The 23,333-nt window shown below is 34.3% G+C and overlaps 2 protein-coding genes across 5 annotated transcripts; one reads left to right on the top strand and one right to left on the bottom strand.

Annotated features, from left to right (window-relative positions):
- Positions 1-11,460: 11,460 nt before the first annotated feature.
- Positions 11,461-19,193, bottom strand: LOC105042330 (uncharacterized). Of its 4 annotated transcripts, none has more exons than XM_073253621.1 (5): positions 18,740-19,193; positions 13,366-16,059; positions 12,215-12,811; positions 12,079-12,117; positions 11,461-11,993 (listed from the first exon to the last, which is right to left on the bottom strand). In XM_073253621.1, the coding sequence occupies exons 1-2, from the start codon at positions 19,022-19,024 to the stop codon at positions 14,896-14,898; spliced, it is 1,449 nt and encodes a 482-aa protein (XP_073109722.1). In that variant the 5' UTR covers positions 19,025-19,193; the 3' UTR covers positions 11,461-11,993; positions 12,079-12,117; positions 12,215-12,811; positions 13,366-14,895. The 4 variants fall into 4 exon arrangements, with proteins under 4 accessions (XP_073109722.1, XP_073109725.1, XP_073109724.1 ...); XM_073253624.1 differs by having other exon boundaries at positions 11,461-11,986; XM_073253623.1 differs by having other exon boundaries at positions 13,370-16,059.
- LOC105042331 (protein IQ-DOMAIN 19) lies at positions 12,335-14,390 on the top strand. Its single transcript, XM_010919493.4, has 3 exons — positions 12,335-12,760; positions 13,350-13,583; positions 13,722-14,390. Exons 1-3 carry the CDS (start codon positions 12,335-12,337, stop codon positions 14,388-14,390), a joined length of 1,329 nt encoding a protein of 442 aa, XP_010917795.2.
- Positions 19,194-23,333: the final 4,140 nt, after the last annotated feature.

Raw genomic sequence — 23,333 nt, 5'->3', positions numbered from 1 at the left:
CACATCTTCGACAAAATACTGCCGGTTTATTTGACGGCCCTCTCGTGACGTGGAAACTTTTGGAGAGCACGGCAGTGCCACGTGAGGGGGAGTTGGGAGCTAGGAAGCTCCGATAGATTGCGTCGTATCTAAGTTGGATGCTGTTCATGGGAGTCTGGTGAATCTAATTCATCTTTTGGGGTAGAGGGGAAGCATTTCACTGCACGACTCCCATTTCTACGATTAATTTCTGAGATGGTATACGTGGCCTGTCTATATCATCCACATGATCTCTATACATCATACTATTGAGGGCAGTTACTTTGAAGCACCATTTGGGGGAGATTGTGAAATGGGAATGGAAAATAACTCCCATCAAGTGGTTAAATAGAGTAATATTCAGAAGCACAGCCTGATTTATTGAATTAGATATTATTCTCCATGACATGCATGACGTATTTGCTATAATAACTATCTAGTAATTAATTTTAGAGATTTTAATACCTGGTTAATTTTTTACCGAACTTTAATACATGGTCGTTTAACTATTATCATTTAATTTTTAGTCTTACACATACTTATACGAGATATACATATATCTAATCTAATATGTATATATTAAAATGAAGGCTTTGTATTGACAGATTTTTCTTTTGCCATATATACAGACTATACTTCTGTCATCTATATTGATAATTATTTTCAAAAAAAAATACTTATTCAGAACCCATTTAGAAGCTAATTATGCAGAAATTTAATTTTATTTATGGTCTAAGATATCATTGTAATCCAATTTTTACAAAATCAATCTCTTAACGATGCATTACAACCTCTTGCCAAAAAACATGATGCATTATCTTTCTTTCTTTTGCTTAAATTGGAGGAAATTCATCATTAAGAAATTTATAAATTATAGTCATTGGTTGCCTAATAGTAGACAAATATGGCTTATATTTAATTTATAGAATTATAATGATAGTTCTTCTTTTCGTATCCTAATGTAGCATCACTAAATAGGGTATTTGGAAAATGGCGTATATGGTGGCCATCATTCATTATCTCCTATCAAGTCTTGTGAATACCTCTTTTTATTTTGGTCTCATTGGAATTATGGTTTGAGCACTATTTATTTTGCACAGATAGGAATGTTGATTCCATGATAAATTGTTATCTCTAATATGAATATCCATAAGATCTCTTTTATTTTTTTTTTATTTTATTATCATCCTATCAAATTTCTTTTCCTATTTTAATTTTGAAGATTGATTCTTTTGTTTATTAATATAAGAGATCCTAAATTAGGTTTCTTCCCATGAATCAGGATCATGAGAAGAAAGAGAGATCACCCATCTATCATGTTAATACAACTTTACTTCTTCAATTTTATCATGTTTTTGCTTTCTAAAATAGTATAAGAAATGGAGCATGTGGAGCGGAAATGGCACTAAATTATTAATTTGCCCTTTGTGGCTTTTACTGAAATTGGTTGACATAATAATATTTTTAGCAATCTATATATTTATCAATTTATGTAATTAATAAATGAAATAAATAAAAAGTATAGGAGAATATCATCTTGCTGATGTTGTAAGTTAAACATATAATACTATTTCATGATCTAATTAACCATTGCTACTGCTGCTTATCTTTGTTTTTCTAAGGATACTGTTGCTGACCAAATCATATTTTTTGTCTAAAAATTTTCATCTTTGAGTATATATTTTTTTAAAAAAACTTGCTCCATATCAATCAAAGATATGCCATAGCTCTATCATATCTTAGGCTGTTCAATAAATTCCATCAGTCCTCTCATACTATAAAAAAAATATTTTTTTTCTTTGAATATCCTGGTAAGGCTCTATAGCTTCACTTTGTTTTCTTTTTACAATTTGCTCATATTTAGAAATATTATGTCTACATGATTCGATCCTTATTCACAGAGATTAGTGCAATTTTGTGAAATTAGTATCACTGCCAAATGGCAAATTAATGTTATAGAACTAATGAAATAACATAAAGGCTTCTTATATTTTTTTAATTTTTAATACTAAATAATATTGTACTTATACAAGAGATATATGGAAAAGCAATGTAAGAGAAACCATCAATCATATATATTTTATTGGTATAATATGATAATTATTGGCTTCAAGAATAGTTCGAAAAGAATATAAATTGCATCCTATATATCACACAGTTTATATGCTAGTATACACTTATACTATATATACTTATACTAGTTCTTATATATCATTTTATGGTCCCTGAACATAACTACGCTATCCCTACATACATTTCAGCTATGTACGTAATTATTTATAACTATGTCTATAATGAGGGATAGGTGTGTACAGCCACTAGGAACCAAAAATTAAATAAACTTTGAAACTTGGATAAATATTTAAGTTTCAATCAATAAAGAAAAATATGGAAAAAAAAAATGAGAGAAAATAAAAAAAATAATAATAATAAGGGAATGGAGAAGAGAGGGATCGGAGAAGATTGGAGGTGGGTGTATTCAGCCAAGGATCAGCTAGCCATCTGTGAGCAAACAACAACACATCGTGCGGTTTTGAGAGAGAGTGGGAAGTGAGAAAAAGTCTAAGAAGAAAAAGAATCAATTTGTAACTATTTTTCCTCCAATATTATTCAATAATTAGAACCTATATCATATGGCAATAATATAATTTCTTCGTGCTCCTTTTACTCATTTTGGCAAAAAGGATAGCCAAAATTGGGGGAGGGGAGGGGGAGGGGAAGGGGGTAAACTCTCTATTTGACATGCATCAAAGTATTAAAAGAAGACTTAATGATGCTAGAATTGCTAGTTACACTTCTATGCATGGATGAATGGATCCAATTAGATTTACACATGAAAGAAGAGCACAAAACAATGATTTTAAAAGTGAAGAAAAGAAGTTGTATGTGTTTTGTAAAACCAAGTTATATAGTAGGGATGCAAACATGGGCCAACAAGTTGTATCATGCTACTTCATTTTTTATTTGCTTAGTTACCATGAGTACTTATTATTGAAATATCTTAAATTTTATGAGGTCACCAAGAATTCAGGTTGCCAAATAACACACCTTTCCTCAATAGTCATTGTAAGGTGGATAGATAGTCTAGAAATGAAAGCAAATGTTTTCTATATTTAGGTTCCAAATCAAATGTCATATTATCATCTTAATAACCATGCCCTGGTTTAATTCTTATTTTACTTAATAAAAAGAAAAAGAAAAAACACTAGCTAAAAAAAAAAAGAAACATATCTCAAATTACATAAATAATAAAAACAAATTCATATAGGAACCATAGGATGATTCCTCTTATATGCATCTTACATTCCTAGCACTACTTTACTACAACACTCTTAATTAATCTCCTTTGCTTGGTAAATTTATATAGCCATACTCAAAACAATATGTATTTTTAGGCATTGATTTTTGATAGAGTAATCATCACTTTTTCAAAAAACAAAAAAGAACATATTTTATATCTTCTTAGCTATTTTTCAATATATATCAATCCAGATTGACCAAGATAATGAGAAGTGAGAGTGAGATCTTGCACATACTATTGCATCGTAGGATTCCTAATCCTCGTAGAAAGCAGTATGTAACTTAGATAAAAACCTTAAAAGTTAAATAGAAATTTACAAACTTCAGTAGTCTTTGTAGATAGTAGGTGTTGAATTACCGATAAAATTGTGGATCTAAAAACAATGAACAAATTGACATATAAGTTCGAAAGAAGAATAACAAAGAACTATTCGAACCATTGACTCAAAATAGCCTTCGTAACAATTCATGATCTCACTTAACAAGACTTATTATTGGAGTTTCTTGGTCCTATATAAGTACTAAAGATCTTTCTAACGAATAACCGATGTGATACTAAATATACGTCTGCATCAGTTCACTAAATCCGTACTGTAGTATCTCCTATTCCATATAAGTTATTAATCGGATCCGCTTTGATACTATTTATAATAATTTAAGATATCATCCAAAAAATTTAATTAAAAATATTTTTTTAATTTTTTATTTTTTATAAATATTTTTAATTTTTTTTAATAAATAATCAATATAAAATTAAATGCAACCATGCATCTCGCAGCCTTAAAAGATGATTCTAAGCCAACATCTCCGGTTCTAGCTCTTGTTTTCACCTGGTTACGAGCACAGTAGTAGGGTTACGTGAGCACACTGAAGGTCCTCTCTGATTCCAGAAAAATACGAAAACACCAACCATCGGCCACGAGAACGATTTCAGTGGACCTTAAAAGCGTTGGTTGTGGGAATTAAAGCCGTGGTGGAAATTAAAGCCAAGTACGTGGGCCTAACATTGTCAAATAAACGTAAATTTGAAGCTAGGATTTTCTTTGGAGGCCGTCCAATCTCATCAGCTTTGACGACATTGATTGATGGTTGTTAGGTTTTTTTTTTTTTTTGGTAGAAATTGATGGTTGTTAGGTTACACGCCACGCGAAAGCGACGGGGATCTGTACCATATTCCGTTTCAGGATAATACCTTGCGAACTAGAGAACTTCCCGCTATATAAATAAAACGGTCTTGCGAACTAATGCATCCTTAACAAAGCACGAAAAAAAAAAAAAAACAAAACAAAGGCTAGAGATTATGAACGAGGGGGCGAGTCTCTATTGGAAAAAATTATTGGTTAGAGATTAAGAAAAAGTAGCCACGTCATTCATGGATTTGGATTATGTCCTTCGTGCGGAAGAATGATTGGTATTTCTTTTTGGAATGTAACTGTTGGATCACAATTTGCATGGTTTTTAAGCTCATCCAACCTCTTTCTTCCACAAACATTTCATTTTGAAAAATATGCAAAACACGATCTAACTGTTCATTTCACGGCAGAAGATCTCAATCATTTTTTCATGCAAAAGGTATGACTCACTATCATCTATTCTATGGTTAAAAGTGAATATTTTTTTCATCTAGAAGTTTCGATCAAGCTTGGATGAAGGTGAAATCCTTTTGCGTTCAAAATGTTAGTGACAATTTTGCTTGATTTTTTTTTAATTGAAGTGAATGATATATCGATTTTTTATTGGATGGTTCAAAATCTAGATGGTAGAATAGTTTTAACCAATAATTTCTCGTAGAGAAAAGTGAAAGAATCGGTTTAGGAAGCTTGGTGGCCTCTCTATTTTGGATCCAATTATCATGTTGATTGTGATTCAAACTCAAATCTGGTTGGATATTTGTGTAGGTTTGTTGGTTCATCAAGTCTGCATGCTCTAAAAGCTTACCCAGATCCTAGTCTAAATTTCAGCCTAGTGACTATTGGCCAACACGAAGAAAAATTTCTGATCTTTTTAACTTCCTCCCCAGGAGGTTTGGGATTTATATGGATCATGCTAAAAGATGCTCCTACTCCATGAATGCAACAAGAAATTTAGTCCAATCTTGTCAGACCATCCAAACAGATCTTAATGAGGAAAGAAAATCAAGATTTCCAACTTAGGCCCTATTTAGAAAATCCACCGAAATTAAGCTGCATTTCCTTCTAAATTTTTGGATTGGCTATCTATTTGCTAGGGCTGAAATTGGATCGATTACGGATCGAATAACAGCATATCTATATTCATATTTATTTTGTCTGACGAATATAAAATATAGATATGGATATTATTCGAATGTAAAAATTTATATCTATATTTGTTTTAAATAGATACAGATACAATTCGAATACTAGAAATATGGATATAATGACGGATATAACTTAGATAATTAAATTTTATAACTACAAAGTCAAAGACATTACTAAATAGATAATAAATCAAGTTAATCATATATTTATACGATTATATATTTTTTAAAAAATTAATAAATATCATATAAAATTATATAGAGTTATATGTAGATTCGAATATTGAAAACGGATCACATAGTTGTCTATTTATATCCATATCTATTTTTTTCTGACGGATATGAATACAAATATAGATATTAATCAAATTATAAAATTTTTATTCATATTTAAATTGAATTGGATACAAAAATAGATATAATACTTATATCACTTTCATCCCTACTATTTAGGTACAGCACGTACCAACCTTACACCTCTGCAACCTAAATCTTATGAGAAACAAAAAAAAGATCTTAATGGATTTTTTTTATTTGTTTTTTTAAATCCCGCAGACTGACAAACTTACAGGCTGCGACGTAGACCTATAGGCTGGAGAAATCAATAGATCTGATTCTTGTGAGAGTACCGAATCTAGCTTCAAGTTGACTAATCTAAATGAGCTAATGAAAGCAGCAACTTCTGCATGTACCTTTTTGAATTCAAGAGCTAAGATTTAAACTTCAAAAACAAAATCTCATTTATAAAACAAAAAATATATTGAAGCAAAATTTGGAAAATATAATCCATGAATATATTTTGTTTTGATAAACTATGAATATATTCTCTTAATGGATGAATATTTACTGACGATCAACTTAGCAACATAATTTTTTGCTTTTTTTTAGTTTTACAACAATTAATGACTTCTTATCCCTAAAAAGTTAACACTAGATAATCCCTTAATGTAGGTGCCTTACAACTTCTAGCATTTCGCATGTGCCTCTTCATTAAAGAGGGGGAGAGGAAGAATAAAGAAGCATCCGGTGTGTTTCTCTCTATTTTTAAGAGCACGGGTGTGCAGCGGAGGCTTCACTTTTGTAGAGTCCAGTCCCACGTCCCAAAGCTCAAGGGTTTTATCATACATAATTAGATCTTAAGATTTCTCTTAATATATAAAGATGATTATAGTGGACTTCATATATTCATAGGGACAAGTTTAACTAATTAAACACTTCAAATATATTAAACATGATTTTTATTATTTTCCAACTTTATAGGCACCAAGAGTAACGAAGGTTCAGAAAGGTTATAAAGTTAAAGATAGGAGAATCAGGCAAAAGCCAACACAATATAGCATGAGAAAGCCTGAAAGAACCAAAACAATAGGTCTCTCAATAAGAATTTGCTTAGTAAAATCTTGTAAGGAGATATTTGATTGAAGAGAATTAGAGTCTAGAATCGGAATGAAAATGGATAACTTCCATTCCAACCATTTGTTTAGAAAGAGTCCCATTCCGATTTCAATACTGAGACGGAATGACAATAGCCCCGTCTTCCTAAAACTCAATCTCTAATCTTTTCTAAAGATTTAAAATTGCATTCTGATTTCGATTCCATCACAAACTAAACGTTTCTGCGGATATGGCCATTTCGATTATGATTCTAGTCCATTCTATTATAATTTTTATTCCAATTTTAATTCTAATTGTGAACCAAACAAGCCCTGACATTAGGTAGGGGGAGAGGAGCACAAGGGGTCACATAGCTCATTCCCCCATTGCATTAGAAAAGAAGACCTACATAGATGTATCAGGAAAAAGATGGGGTCCATCTTGCATGTAAACAATCCTTATCCTCATGCGTATATGATTTAATGCCAGCTAGAGAATAAATTAAAATGTCATAATCTAATCCATTCGAAGAAGAACTTTCAAAAAAAAAAAAAAAAAATCACAACTTTTGATTCAATTTTCACCCAATGTCAATTTGCTTGACGGTTTAGATCATTTTCAACTAGCTAGTCATCTTTGTTGGCGATGCGTAACTAGCGAAAGTCTATCATTTGATCCAGTCCATAACAATAAATACCCAAGTCGAATGCTAGATGAGAGAGAAGCCGTATGCTAAACGTAACAGGGTCAGAAGTCAAATTTAGGCCCTTTTAAAGCAATGGTTGTACGTGACACGTATGGCCCAGAAAACAGCCGTGGGGGCCAGATGTTTCTAAGAAGAGGAGCTTTTGGAAAAGACTCTTATGGGGGTCTTTGTCGGATGAAGGACCAATCCAAGTGATGTAGGTTTTGTTGGCTGTTGTGGCCATTAAATCCAAAGAAAAGGAGCACCTTGGCACCTGTCTGAGCCCAAACAAATTTATCCGTTGGAGAATTATCACAACGTTCCTCACAGAGAGATTTTTTTTTTTTTTTTTTTTTTCTTTCTTTCTTTGGCACCTATTATTGAAACACCAATTCCATCATCCCAATGGAACGCTTATCCATAACAAGATTGAAGGAAGTCAAAGTTTCCTTTACTAGACATCAATGTATTGTTGAATGAGTGATGAAACTAGATGAAGATAATGTGAGGCTCTGCTCAATCATCAATCATATTATAATATAAAGGAGTTTTGATGATGGGCAACTGGTCCTCTCCAATTCAAGATTAGAAGAACTTCAGAATCCTGGTTCGATTTGGCTTGGCCATATTCAAACTTAACCTAAACTGAAAAATCTATGTTGGACTTGGGATCCACATATCATCAGATAGTCCTCTCTCTTTTGCTCCTCCACTAAAATCACGGTTCCAGCTTTTGTGATCTCAAAGGCACATAACAAAAAATATAGCTATCCAGGGCAACAAATAAGAAAACGCATGCTAGCCCGTTCAAGAATCATGTGAACAAATCGCAATGAACCTTGTAATTCTTTCTATATAAATCAGGCCAGAGAATCCGAGTAAGGAGACTTTTATCTCCCTCTTAGCTCATTACTTGTACTTTCAGATCTCTTTTGTTCCGATGATACCAAATGGAGAGGAGAATAGAGGACTATATTATCTTCATCCTAGAAGATATCAAAGAATTTGAGAGAGGGAAGAGATAGAGAGATTATGTCCCATTTGACTAAATTTTTTAAAGATTAGGAAGCATTTTTTAGTCCTCCAAATATATTTTAGATAGCTATAATGATGTTTGATAAAAAAATATAAAAATTATTTTAATTTTATCAAAAAATTAAAAAATATTTATTTGAGAGGGACTTCATTTTGAAGCTTTCTTCGAAAACACTTCCAAACTTACATAGAAAAACTGTTTTAATTTTATAAAATTTTATTTTTTGATCAAAATATCTATAACATAATTTTTTAATTATATTTAGCCCTTGCTCCGTAGTCCCCCTAAGGTAGGTGAAAGTGCAAACCTGAGGGTTTTCTTTGGCCTGGAAATTGAATTTGTCTGCCAACCGGCTTGGCACCATGCCCGTAGTGGGAAATGTACGTAAGGAATGAAAAAACTAGCCGGCTTCGACATTGACTGCTTACAATGTAACAAAGATGAATCATGATTTTGTAAATGTTTCAATCAAGTGTTGACAAAAAGAAATCGTAATGCACTCAAGGAAAAGGACACTCATGATATTAACTTTTTATATTGGTATGTTTAATGTTGTAATGTTTAAGGCCAGTGCCGGCCAAAGCCTTTCCATTGGTCCGTCGAACCAGCTGTTCTTTTTGCCCGATTGTGTTTTTTGTCATCAAATCAACTGTCGTGGATGCATGTTTGTGTAGGCATTATCCTTAAAAAATGAATTATGTGAACTGACAAATTGGTTTCAAAAATTGCATCTACCTAGAAAGAGGCTCTGCTAGAGAGAGAAAAAAAAAACCAAAAAAAAAAACCGAGAGAGTTGTGTCAGTTCTTTTCCATGTCAATGAACCAGCCATGAGGATAATTTAATGTTGTTCAATGGTAGGTCATTTAGTCCATGCTTATGGTTAGTTAAAATTCTGAATCTCCCAATCAATTTAAGTTTCTGACTAATAATTTACATTATAACTTCAAATAACTGCAATTTTCTTGATCCCAGTTATGCTTCTAACTACAATAATGTCTAAGTGTTTATGTGAAGATTTGTCCTAATATATATTTAGTTTTATAGTAGTTGAAAATTAAAAAGATCTTGAATACTTGTACAGAATCAAAAAATCTAAATATTATTTTCCAACTAATCTTTTAAAATAAAATTCTAAATTATGACGAATGATATTAAATCAGTACATGGTAAAATGCATATTAAACATAAGTTTTGGAGATTGAATTTGGAGATAGGATAAGGACTGCTCATTGATCTTGCAGAATTTTATATATCTTGATATTTTGAATTGCTCTCATATCAGATTGATGTGACCGTTCATTTATATCAAACAAAAAAAAAAAAAAAAAAAACATGTTAAACATAAGTTTAGCATACCATTGTCTTTTAGATGTCCAACTGCATCGGTGTGGCAAATCATCCGGCTTGCCTTTTTGTGGGCTCACCAGTTTGGGCCAAGGAATGATCATGCTAGGCATCTGATTTGATGGAGCAGCGACAATCCATGTAGATCAAACCAAGCCTAAATGCTGGATAGCCAAGGAGTATCTACATATACACAGCTAGGCACACTTGAGAGAGTTAGAGAAAATATATCGTTGTCCGCATTATAGAAAGAGCCATTCATGTAGTGTTCAATTACACTTTAAAGTATAGACTAAGTTATACAAATACTTATTTTTTTCACTAATTCTAACACTATAAAAGTTTTTATATCTCAAGACATGATCGAGCAATCACCAGCACATGAAAGACCCACATGATCTTTTACATGAAAGAGCTAACCTGATCCCTATCATCAGCCAACCAGAAGAAATTTTGATAATTGGTCTTAAAAAAAATGACAATTCTCTGAGGAAAAATATCAAAACAACTCTTTTGCAGGTGCTCAACCTAAATCTGGTGCTATGAGAAAATAAAAATTTCTAAAAACCTGTAAAGTCTCAAAAGGGCCAGTCATATGACCTCAGAAATTTGAACTTCTCCCTCTTCTTTATTCTTTCTCCATTTTTTGTGTTCTGGTTCTTGTGATATACCGTTCCAATCATATTACCTAATATAAGGCCAAGTCAAACATGTACTCCATGAAGTGTCTTTTTTATCACCTATTCATTCCATTAAGCACAAGCATCAACTTATGGCCTTGTGGTTCAACTTTCTAAACTTCTTCTTCTGCCTTGCTTCTTTTCATCAGCCTAGGACAAAAGACAAGTGATGAGAGATGATCCCCATAAGAAAACGAAGCCTGCAATCTCTAGGGAAAAGCTATTTTTCTAAGTCATAATGGGGTAATCATCAGGGATTACAAAATGTGGCATCTTTTGCAAAGGTGCCATCTTGGACCTCAATGTATTGCGCAATAATACAATCAAACAATTAACTATCCTCCCGTGGGGATCTCCTTCAAATTGTATGGACCCAATGTTATCCCCTTTCCGTTTCTTTCACTATTATGAATGGATAATGCCAAAAAATATTGATGGGAATCACCAAAAGAAAGCTTTCCATAACCTAAAATAGGTCTTTTTATCCTCTTCAACAACAGATACCCCCCGAATTTTGCTTCCATCAGAGCACGAGGCTCTGCTTCCAACTGTGATGCAACTGTAATAAAACAAACAAATGTGAAACGTGTAACCCACAAATAGTGTAAGAGCTATCAGAACCAGACAAATTTCCATGAAGATATCATGGTATAACCCATAATTAGTGTAAGGCTTCAAAATAGAACAGGTAGTATGATCAGCACAGAAAATCTCCACCAGAACACCATGCAAAGAACCACAATCGAAAAAAGGGGATATGCATAAGAATCCCACCATTGCAGGATTTGGACAGTCAGATATATACAGTCTTACTCATGTGCAGAGAGAGACCGTTTCATGTTTTAAGCATATGGCATGCAGGTACGAATGCAGCAACCTTACCAGCTCTCTGTTTTTTTTTTTCGGTAGAAAGCTGCTCTCCAATTGATGTGCTAATTGAACAATTCTAAATTTCTAATCATCATTCAAAGATGGCAGTTTTCTCACGATGAGTACCGGAAGGACGCATGACAGGTCAACCTTTCTGCTGGAAAGAGGTACAAGAGCTAAAAGCTGGTGCATTGGGTGCTGGAAATTAGCACCCAATGCTGACAATGATGGACCCAACTTGACATGAGATGCTGACAAGCAGAAAGTATTGTCTACCGATCGCCAGCAACGTTCATGACCCTTTCGTCCACATGACCCTCTCGCCCATTCAATAATCCATAAAACCATACTTCCCCTGCTCATCCCTTCAATAACTCCAGGACAAGATAAGGCTTGCTGGCTATTCACTACAAAAAAAATATAGGAATTGCGATAATAGAAAACATTGGATCAGTCTCACAGAGGATTGCAAGTGGCTTGCCAGGGAAATACCTTCATATATTTCTCTCCTCTCTTCCTGCAGGCCTGCACCTAATAAACAAACAAAAGCCCCAGATCACTCCACCATCCCAGAGACAAAAGGAAAAGGAGTCAAATGGATGAATAATGATGATTGGGTCGTAATTACCAGAGATTAAAAGCAGACATAAGTCACACTCGATATTAGATGTATGGAGGCTTGTTTCTTTGTATCATATAGGTGCAAATGGCTCCTGAATCCTTCTTGTAAAAATGCTTTAGAGGGGCAATGGAGAAGGCGGGAAGATGGCTGAAAAGTTTCTTGATGTGCAAGAGGGAGGAGAAGGATAAAGGTGAGACCTTAACATCTTCATCGCCAACAGAAGCCCAATCAGATCCAATCCCACTGCCCACCCCAAAGGAGAAGAATAGATGGAGCTTCCGGAGACAAGAAGCAGCAGCACGGAAGGGTTCGACATCTCCAGACCAAACAGTAAGTGCACCCACTAATGCACTGTCAGAGGCTGAGATTGATCAAATGAGGCATGCAACGGCTGCAGCAGTGACAGCTGCCGCAGCAGCAGGTGTTGCCGTTGCTGCTGCACAGGCTGCAGCAGATGTGATGAGTCTAACCTCCGCCACCACTGGTAAAACATCCAGTGCTGTTGAGGAGGCTGCTGCAATCAAGATTCAGGCCGTCTTTAGATCGTATCTGGTACTTCATCTTCTCCTCTCCTCTCTTTAACACATTGCTGGTCCATTTTTCCTGTCCAGAGAATCAATCATCATTAAAATTTGAAAAGATTCATTTTGAGAAATGTATGAAAATAAACATAAGCAAATTTTGGTTTTTGACTTCTGAGGATACCCATATTGTAACACCAGATACATGGGCCCATTTATATAAGCACAGTAAATAATGAGAGAGCATTTTTGTATGTTTACCTGAACCATAAATATTTCTCATTCTGCAATTCGTTGTCTTCTTAATATTTTAATAATAATCCAAGTTCCAGCTAATTAAATGGAGCTAATAATGAATTGCAAAGTTAGTAAAAGAAAAAAAAGAGAAGACAGATAACATACAAGTTTCATGCATTACATAAAAATTACTAGAGATATATGTGGAAAGGCAGGACTGTAGAATATATCATCAAATGCTCAGAGGAAGTAAGATCTGGGCAACAAAATTATATTTGGGAGAAGCATTTATATATGGTAGAAAGAAAAAATGTGACTATATAAATTTGATGAGACACTATAGAGTTATACATAGAGAAGATAAAAACACTCTACATCGGCAGGCAAGGAAAGCTTTACATGCATTGAAAGGTCTGGTGAAACTGCAAGCATTGGTGAGAGGCCACCTGGTGAGGAAGCAAGCTACAGCTACTCTCCGCTGCATGCAGGCACTGGTGACTGCTCAAGCCCGAGCACGTGCCCAGAGGATCAGAATGGTTGAAGAGTCCCAAGCCATCTCACAAAGGCAGTCCGTATACAGGAGATCGCCACAGCGTCGCAGATCCCAACATTCATATGTAAGTCAATAGTAATGGAGACTATGTCGTCAAGTTTAGACATCAACAGAACATATAAAAGCTTTGGCTAGTAGCCTAAATTTTAAAGAAGTGGTCTTCAGATTTACTGTTCTTATGAGACATGTTTCATGAATGTAGGAGATGGACAGATGTGCAGAGGAGAATGTCAAAAGTGGGGAAATGGATCTTCGTGAGTCGAGGGGCAGTACAAAGAGCAGAAACAGTTATCCCATCACAAACACCGACATAAAGGATCACAGACTCTCTATATATTATGGCAATACTTGTCTGCCTCTCAGGGCAGACCAATACCAACAGTTATCATCCGCTCCACCAGCACTAACTTATACAAGCCCAAGGGCTTATATCGGGCATTTTGAGGAGTTCCCATTCACCACAGCACAAAGCAGTCCCCAATACTTATCAGCTGTGCCTGTAACTGATGCAGCACAAACTTCTTTCAACCACCACTTTTACCCCAACTACATGGCTAACACAGAGTCTTCAAGGGCAAAGGCACGGTCACAAAGCACACCAAGACGACGAACTGATTCATATGAAAGGCAAACAAGCAGGCAAAGGCCATCAGTGGAAGGAAGGAGCATTCCAAGAGGTGTTAAGATGCAACGATCTTCGTCCCACGTGGGTTTGACAGCAAATGGGTATCAGTATCCCTGGTCAATCAAACTTGATAGGTCCAGCATGTCCCTCAAAGACAGTGAATGTGGTTCAACAAGCACCATGCTTACGAACACTAACTATTGCAGATCCTTGGCAGGATTTGAGGTACAATTTGTAAATCCTTGAACATAACTCTTGCTTATGTGTCCTGATTACTTGATTACTTTTGCCAGGAGGATTTACTGAATCAAAATGCCATGCTCTGTGTGATTCCAGGTTCACAAAAATAAGTATTGACTCTTATCTCAACCATCTTGACTACTGCCATTTGGAACATGCAACACAGCTGAAGGTAAACGTAAACACACAGGCCATGTCAAGCTTGTGAAGGAGAAGGGAATCTGCACATATGTACTGATGCACAATTTGTTGAACCCTAGGAATGCATTTTTTCCCCCTCTGCATGTAAGCTATGATCCCAAGTTTTCTAATACCTTATTCTAGTTTGGGCTATTCCCGCATATTTTATCTGCATCGTAAAAGCTGAACAAACCGATTGCTTATAAACAAAATTTTGCATGTGTTGCAACCTCCAAGAATCATAACTCCTCTCTGATGTTTGAATTAAATAATAAACTTATAATTGATTAGATGTTGACAACCTCCAGAAAATACTCATCAAACAACTTAGCTATCTCATAGACTGGGTTCCGCTGCCACTATAGTACTGCTTGGTAGTTTCACGTGAGAATTCTGCAAATGTCATCCCATCTCTCAAACGAGAGGATAGTGGTGGAATTTTTCTGAGGATTTCTTGCATTAGCTCAAGTGGTTCCTGAGTTCCAGCAACCACAGTGCTTGGCAAAGCATTGTCATTGTCACAGGACCCGGATGTCTCCTTGCTTGACAACAACTTCCCATTTCTTTTAGACTCTAAAAGGTATGCAGGATAAGACAGAGTTTTGTCCCAAGATGGCTGCAGGAAGACAACAAATGTCTCCCGGCTTAAGTTCTCCTTTTCGACAGGTCTGCCAACAGAATGAAGTGTAGAGCACAGCTTACCTCCCGACAAGATATCAGCTGCCTCCCCTACCTGAATGATGAATCTCTCAGGTGGGGATTTCACCACAAAGAGTTTATTCCTTTTAGAGTCAAATAGTTGCAAATATGTATGCCCATCAGGAGAAGAGCACTCTTGACTGTTTGACACAGAAGAACAATCTTCCGTTTGGCAAGGCAACATAAATAATGGTGTTGTTAGAACAGTCAAGATTCCATAGTCATAGTGCCATTGCTGCCACAAACTGGACAAAGAAATTCTGCAGAACCTATCTTTAATCAAGCAAGTTTTTGCATTCAACTCATCCGGGGGTTCCCTTTCTGATCTTGGAAACGAGCCTCCTGACATAGTAGCATGAAAATTTGAAGGACAAAGGTCGGCCGAATATACCTTCTTCATTCTCCTGCAGTTCTCTTTGAGAATAAGGTTATCCAATGTTGAATGATAATGAATAAGACGTCCCTTTGCACTACCCAAGTTTATAATGCTCTGTTCCAGTTCTCTGCCACCAATGGCCTTATCACAAATCTGTGCCACGCGAAGTCCAAGTTCCATCATACAAAGACCTAGTTCCTTAAAAGTTTTTCCAAGCTGCTCGAACCCACAATGATTGAATTCCTGGAACCTATTAACAAATGAATTATCTTCTTCACTGTGGCTGCTTTGCTCTGAAATGCTAAGACCACTCGAAGCTGCCTCCAAACTTGAATCTTGTCCATATTTTAACTGCAAGGCAAATGAGGAGACACTCCTATCTGGATTCTTCAGAGGAACATCACTGCCTAAACCATGCTCCTGAAATAAACATCACCCATAAGTTATCTTTTGATGGTTCCCTATGTATCTGATATGATTAATTGATTATACTAGTGAGAGATAGTGTATATCATTGTGCATTTATTCTTCAAAATAAACAGAAATTAAAGCAAATGCCTGAAATGTTTTTTTCAGAGAAACTGCATTTAAAAGAAATTATGAGTATACGGACAAGAAAGTGCTTTCTAAAATAACTATCAAAGTAATCTACTGCATATAGTAATCTACTGCATATAGTATTGCTATGTTATATATACCGAATCCTTTGTGACAAAATTGGGGTCCAGAAGATAGTTGACTTTAGTGCTTTATCATCCATATATTGCAATGCATCAACAATTTTTAATCAATGATGTTCATAATCAAGTTAGCTACAAATAGTTTTGGTAAGAATTATGTTAGAAAATATTACATATGCAATAAGTTGTTTTTTCTTTATGAAGACATGTAAAGTTTTGAACGATATGCTTACTGTTATTTAAATATGTGTGTCAATTAAAACAGGCTCTCCAGATCTAAGCTTATACTGTATTTTTCTCTTCTTCTTTTTTTTTCAGTTGTTGAGAGGGAAACCTATTTCTAACCAATGCTATGACATCATTTCCAGCCTTTCTTTTCTTTTATTTAAATATATGTATTATGTGTTTATAGTCTTTATTTTCATGACAACATCCACATGTTGAGTTACGTCATGTTAGATATTTACAGCACATTACTTTTGGCATGAACAGTGAACTAAGTGTCAAGTACCGCTAACGAAAACCGTTTTAAGAAAATGTAAAACTAGGTAAAGTATTAGCTTACCTGGACACTGACATGGTCTTTGTATTCTAAGCACTCAAATAAATGATTATTAAAACCAAACAACTTCAAGCATAAATTATTCTTGCTTCAAGAAGATTGAGGTCAAAAAGAAACATTGTAAAACATTATATAAAAGTAAACCAGTTATGAATGACAACCTACCAAAGAACATCACTTATTTAACATTATAAGTTAAATGTTTAAATCAGAGTCATGGATTAAGCCCAATGATAGTTTGGCTATGCTTAAAAAAAAAAAAAAAAAGAGAGTCATCAGATAAGGAATTATTTTTTTTTAACATATCTAATAAGAACTTGTAATAAAGGTGGGACAAACAAAAATCAGATTCATAAGCTGAGGTTCTGAATTTTTAAATTCTTAATTAATACTGAACTTACCTTCTGAAATGATGTGAATGCAGCAATTTGATATGAGCAAGTAGCAAAGGATAGATAAAACAATGATAAGTCTTAAAGATTCAGACTTCCTGGGTTTTAATGGATTCAAGTTCCATGATCATGAATTCAGGTCACGCTATCTCTTCAAACAAAAGTTATTTCAACATCATACGAAAGGTTTAATGTTTATGACTTTGTGAATTTTATTCAATAATAATTTTATGTTCCACAATAATACAAGAAAAACCCTCACAAGGACACTCTTTTCACTAAAGCCAGCATTGGCCACTAAAAGGACCCTTGAAGCCAGAGTCTTCTTCAATAGAAGACTCGCAATAGAACTCATATATGGTAAACATAAAAAATTCTTTACAATAGATATTTAATGTTGATTCCATAAACTAATGAATGGATACATGTATAACCTTAATTTGATTCAGTTATAGACACAGAAAAATGATTAAAACCACCTCCATGCCTCACCGCTAAAATTTCAAAATCTAGGTGCATCTACCTCCTCCCCAAGGAGTAGCTCACTGGAAGAGATTGACTATATGAATGCCACCATAAGTTAAGCATGTCTGGAGGATTATGCACCAAGTTGATGAATAAAATCACATAGCATTCATTTACCAACGTGGGATTATGCTCAAACTGAACTTGTTCACTTATAATTTGTCAGTTACACATGCGTGCAACTTCCTAGATTAAATACTCTAATCATCCCTTTTCCAGCACTCTCTCCATGTTCAAATTTAATTTCAGAGGATTCCTCCCAGGCTGCGTGAACATAAACAGTGACCGACAAAGTAGAACTTTCTACATGCCAATTGACCTTTTAAGTTTAATGGCAAGCACTTCTTGATGTTAAGTTTTTGTAGAAGAAATTGAACAATAAACCTTAGAGGATAGATCTTAACCTGACACCAGTTGCAAAAATCCACCCATATGGAGCTTTCCTTAGTGCTATACTCTGTAGCCAACCCCATTCCAACGAAAAAAGAGAGAAATGTAATGTAACATGAAATGATGGATTTTTCAACTTATCACCCCTAAAGGGCTGAATATAATAGAGCTGGGAATGCTCTAAAATTTAATACACCTTCTCTTTCTTCTCCCCTCTTTTCCCCTTAGTTCAATCCTGGTCTCTTCCTAACCAATAAACCCTAAAGCCCCCGCAAACTCCCACCCACCATCCAGAATTATAACTACAGCATTTCAGCAATTCAATTCTAACTACAGGATTCGATCAAATTTTTCACATCATAAAATCTCATAAAGATAAACTAGATATAAACCAAAGCATTTTCAGTGGACTCCACCATGAAAACCTTATCAAAAACTTTTCTTTAAGACACTGAGATCAATTTCAGAACCCTAGGCTGATGATAAGATCGTAACAAAATATAACTATAATGAATCAAAAGGTAGAACAAAGTGGGTCAAGAGGGTTCTACTTTGAGGATTCGAGCGCGATCCTTGTTGTCGAGAAGCGCGAGCTTCCGGGCGAGAGGGAGGAGGGCGCGGCGGAGGGCGGGGGCTTTGGGGACTCCGGTAATCGACAAGAGGCCGGGCCCCGACGGACCCAGGGCTTGCATCACGGCGGCAGAGAGGGATTCGAGCCTCGCCAGCTCCTGGGGGAAGGAAGAAACCCTAGAGGGAGAGGAAGCGGATGAGGAGAGGAGGAGGAGGTCGGAGAAAGGGAGCTCCAAAGGCTCCAGGACCTCTGCCTCCGCCTCCATCTCTTCCCTACAGAGACGTCGCCTCGCTCGCCTTCGCCTGCTGGTATTTTGAACCGTAGAAGATTAGCCGGTGCATGGGAAGATCTGACGGAGAACTCTATCTACCGTTTGATTCTAAAATTTTGAAAAAAGATGGACAGAAGGAAGAGATCATCTATCCATCCTAACCCATCACCTTGCATCCTTTCAAATTAGTGAAATACAAGAAAGAATAAATAGAGCATAGGAGGATATATTTTTATATTGATAAAATTATTTTATATTAATTTTTTATAAAATTTTAATATCTTTTTTTATTTTATTTATATATATTTTATTTAATTTATACTATTTATCTTATATTATTAGATTTTATTACTAATTATTTTTATTTCAGCATACAATATTCATAGTTATAAGTAAATAATTAAAATTATCTTCTAATTTTTTATTTATATTCATTATTTTTAATTAACTATTTGTATAAAATTAATTAACTATTTAAATTAAATCATAAATTAGTTATTTATTTGTATAATTAATATATAAATAAATTTATTCTTAAAAAATTATAAATTCATAAATTTATTTATTAAACTAATCTAAATATTTATTTAATTATAAATTATAAAGGTTATGGTTTATATATTGCTTTACTTCTTTAGTATAAATAAATATTATAAATTCATAATAATAATAATATTTTTTAAAAGATAGTTTAATAAAAATATTTATAAATATCATCCATCTTTTCGTCCATTCTTCAAATCCTTCTATACCAAACAAAGGAAGAATCATTCCTATCTATTTTTCTATATTTTACCAAATATACAGGAGAATAGATGGAAGATCTATCCATTCTCCTCCTTATCCATCCTCTATTCTCTATCCATCCTTCATTCAATTCCATCCTTCATATCAAACAGAAGGTTGGGGCTTGAGGGTATATTATTCACTATTAGCATAGTTGTTGGTGTTAAAATTGGAGGGTGTCACCCACCAGTAATGTCTAGTATTGGCACCGATAGGCCTGGCACCATTTCCTAAAGTACTCTTATGACGAGTGTCGAGGGATTTTTTTGATAAAAGCTATATTAAATAAAACTAAATATGAATAAATATATTCATAAAAATCAGAAAATAAAATATTAAAAATTAAAATGCAAGATCAATCTTGGACATCCATGATGTTGATCATATACTAGGGGATAATTTGTTGCTAGAATGCCTAGCAATCACTGAAACAACCGTTTACCTAAGCAAAATCATTTAAGTGGATATGTCCTTAACACAGAAGAAAAGGAAGAAGGGGCAATTTTGATCAATTGGATTACACTTAGAAAATCAATACATAAATAGAAGTAAAGTAGATTGGAGGACTCTTCACTAAGTGAAGAAATTTTTCTCAAAAAAATTGTTGTTAATATTTCAAAAGACTACCATATATAATATATTAGATGTGGTATGCGCGCGTGCATATATATATTGTCAAACTAGAATGCAGTCGATCGGATTTAGTTTCAGATCCAGTCAGATCAAAACTCTACAATATAGGTCCTATATAGATTATCCAAACTGTTGGATATGATCTACTATTTTCAAAACTACTTGCACATCAAAAATCATATCTTAAAAATCCTTAATCTAAGGATGCATAGAGCCGAGCCGAGTTGAATAGCTGAAAGTTCGAGCTTAACTCAACTCAATATACTCGGGCTAGAATCTTAGTTCAAAATTGATTGAACCTCAATATCCGAGCTCGAGCTCGGCTCGATGAAAAGTAGGTAAAACTTGAGATTGATTCAACTTGATTTGAATATCAACTAAGCCATACTCGAGTCCAACTTCGAGCTCGAAATCAAGCCTTAACCTATTAATAATATATATATATTAATATATATTATAAATAAAATAATATTATTAAAAATATATATAAACTCGAATAGGCTCGTAAGCTTTCGAGCCGAATATTATGCTACTCGAATCGACTCGAAAAACTATTCTAGCTACTCGAGCTCGACTCAAGCTTGATAATAATCAAGTCGAGTCGAGCTGGAACTCAAGTCGAGCTCGGACTCAAGTCAAGCTCGAGTAGTTCCAAGCAACTCAACTCATTTGCACCTCTACCTTAGCCTACGTATCAATGTTCATGAAAAGATACTTTTAATTGAACAATCAGAATAAAATTAAATTAGAGATATTTTTTGATCACTCTATGCTTGGGTGCCACTCATCATAAGAAAAGTTTCTTAAGCCACATGGTTGAGGGAATTGATGCGATCAAGGAAGTTTGGTTTCTGAGAGGTTGGTTAAATAACTGCATTACCATGCAATGCCATACTGACATAAGGAACCTTTTTATATGATAGAGTGGCATGCCATATAGCATTTATCTTTTCAAGACTTTGATTTTATATACTACTTTTGTTTTATTTCACTTTTATATTTTATCTTTCTTTTACTTTCAAATGTAGTTTAATTTATCTCATCTCTTATTTGTATTATGTGTTTCCATATATTTCCATTTTTTTTATTCTACTTCTGTTATTTAGTTTCTGTATTTTTGGTGGAAGAGTAATGCCGAGAATGATTTAGGTGCCACACAGTCGTAGAAGTTCCTTACAATACATGATTGAGGGGAGTTGGTTTGATTCAAGGTGGCTAGTGCAATTTCTGCAGGTTGGTCAAATATCAATATGCCATGGCATTGCCTTGTTGACGTAAGGAAACTTTGTATACGATAGAGTGGCGAGCCTTACAGCATTTCTCTTTCTACGACTTTGATTTTATATTATGTTTTTATATATATCCTTTCACTTGTTTGTTCTGCTTATATTTCTTCTTTATTTTTTGTTTAAAAATCATCTTTACTTTTATTTCTGTTACATGTTTCTCATTTGTTTGGAATTTCTTTTTTTTCCATAATTTTTTGAAAAAGAATGCTTTGGATGCCACTCATCATAAGGAAAGTTCCTTGTCCATGGTTAAAGGGAATTGATGCTATCAAGAGAGGTTGTACAATTTTTGAAAGGGGTTGGTTAATTGACATAAGGGAACTTTTTATATCATAAGAGTGGTGTGCTCTATAGCATTCTCTTTTTAAGACTTTGATTTTATATTTTAGTTTTATTTTGTTTCACTTTTCTCTTTTTTATATTTCATTTTTTCTCTTCACTTTCAGTAGTTTATTGTTTTATCTCTTCTCTTATTTCTATTATATGTGTCCACATATTCCATTTTTTTCTTTGTTTTATTCTACTTTTGTAATTTAGTTTTTGTATTTTTTTTGGAAGAGTAATGTTGATAATGATTTGGCTGATGCTCCATCATTGGAGAAGTTCCTTATGCTACATGTTTGAGGGGAATTTATGCGATTCAAGGTGGCTTGCGCGATTTTGAGGATTTGGTCAAGTAATAACATACCACGCCATTGCCATATTCATGTAAAGGAACTTTCTTGTAGATGCGCCTTGGAGCATTATAGCAGTTCTCCTTTTAAGTCTGATTTTATATTATATTTTTAGTTTGTTTCACTTGTATGTTTTGTTTATATTTCTTTTTTAGATTTTGTTTTTAAAGTTATTTGTTCTTTGGTACCTATTGCGTGTTTGTCATATTTGTCTGGAATTTTTTTTCCTTAATTTTTTCAAAGAAAATTCTTTGGGTGCTGCCCTATCATAAGAAAAGTTACTTATGCCACATGGTTTAGGGGAATTGGTGGGATGAAGGGAGGCTGGTGCTATCTCTGAGAGGTTGGTCAAATAACAACATGACCATGCAATGCCTTGTTGACGTAAAAGAACCTTTTATATGGTCGATTATCGTGCCCTATAGCATTTCTCTTTTTTATACTTTGGTTTAATTTTTTTGTTTTACTTTTATCTCCTGTTCATATTTTATCTTTCTTTTTTACTTCCAATAGTTTGATTTATCTCTTCTCTTATTTCTATTGTGTGTTTCTATATGTTCAGTTTTCTGTTTGTTTTATTCTCCCTTTTTTTTGGTTTTGTATATTTTTTGTGGAAGAGTAATGTCGAGAACGATTTTGGTGCCGCTCAATCGTAGGAGAAATTCCTTATGCACATGGTTGGGGGGAATTGGTGCGACTTAAGATGGCTAGTGCAATTTCTGCGGGGTTGGTTAAATAACGATATGCCATGGCATTTCCATGGTGGCATGAGGCAATTTTTCTATAGGATAAAGTGGGAGCCTTGTAGCTTTTTTTTCCTAAGACTTCCATTTTATAGTCTTTTTCCTTTCACTTGCTTGTTTGTTGATATTTCTTTTTTATTTCAAAATTATCTTCACTTTTATTCTATTATATCAAATC

Source organism: Elaeis guineensis, chromosome 3, assembly GCF_000442705.2.
Source record: "Elaeis guineensis isolate ETL-2024a chromosome 3, EG11, whole genome shotgun sequence".
NCBI lineage: Eukaryota > Viridiplantae > Streptophyta > Magnoliopsida > Arecales > Arecaceae > Elaeis > Elaeis guineensis.
Note: the sequence above shows the minus strand (reverse complement) of the source record. Positions and strands in the feature narration are given on the sequence as shown.

Coding starts and splice junctions, on each gene's coding strand:
- LOC105042331 (XM_010919493.4), top strand. CDS start 12,335: ATGGAGAAGGCGGGAAGATGGCTGAAAAGTTTCTTGATGTGCAAGAGG. Junction 12,761..13,349: donor CCGTCTTTAGATCGTATCTG/GTACTTCATCTT, acceptor CTACATCGGCAG/GCAAGGAAAGCTTTACATGC. Junction 13,584..13,721: donor GCAGATCCCAACATTCATAT/GTAAGTCAATAG, acceptor TCATGAATGTAG/GAGATGGACAGATGTGCAGA.
- LOC105042330 (XM_073253621.1), bottom strand. CDS start 19,024: ATGGAGGCGGAGGCAGAGGTCCTGGAGCCTTTGGAGCTCCCTTTCTCC. Junction 16,060..18,739: donor ATCGCGCTCGAATCCTCAAA/GTAGAACCCTCT, acceptor TGTTTATTTCAG/GAGCATGGTTTAGGCAGTGA.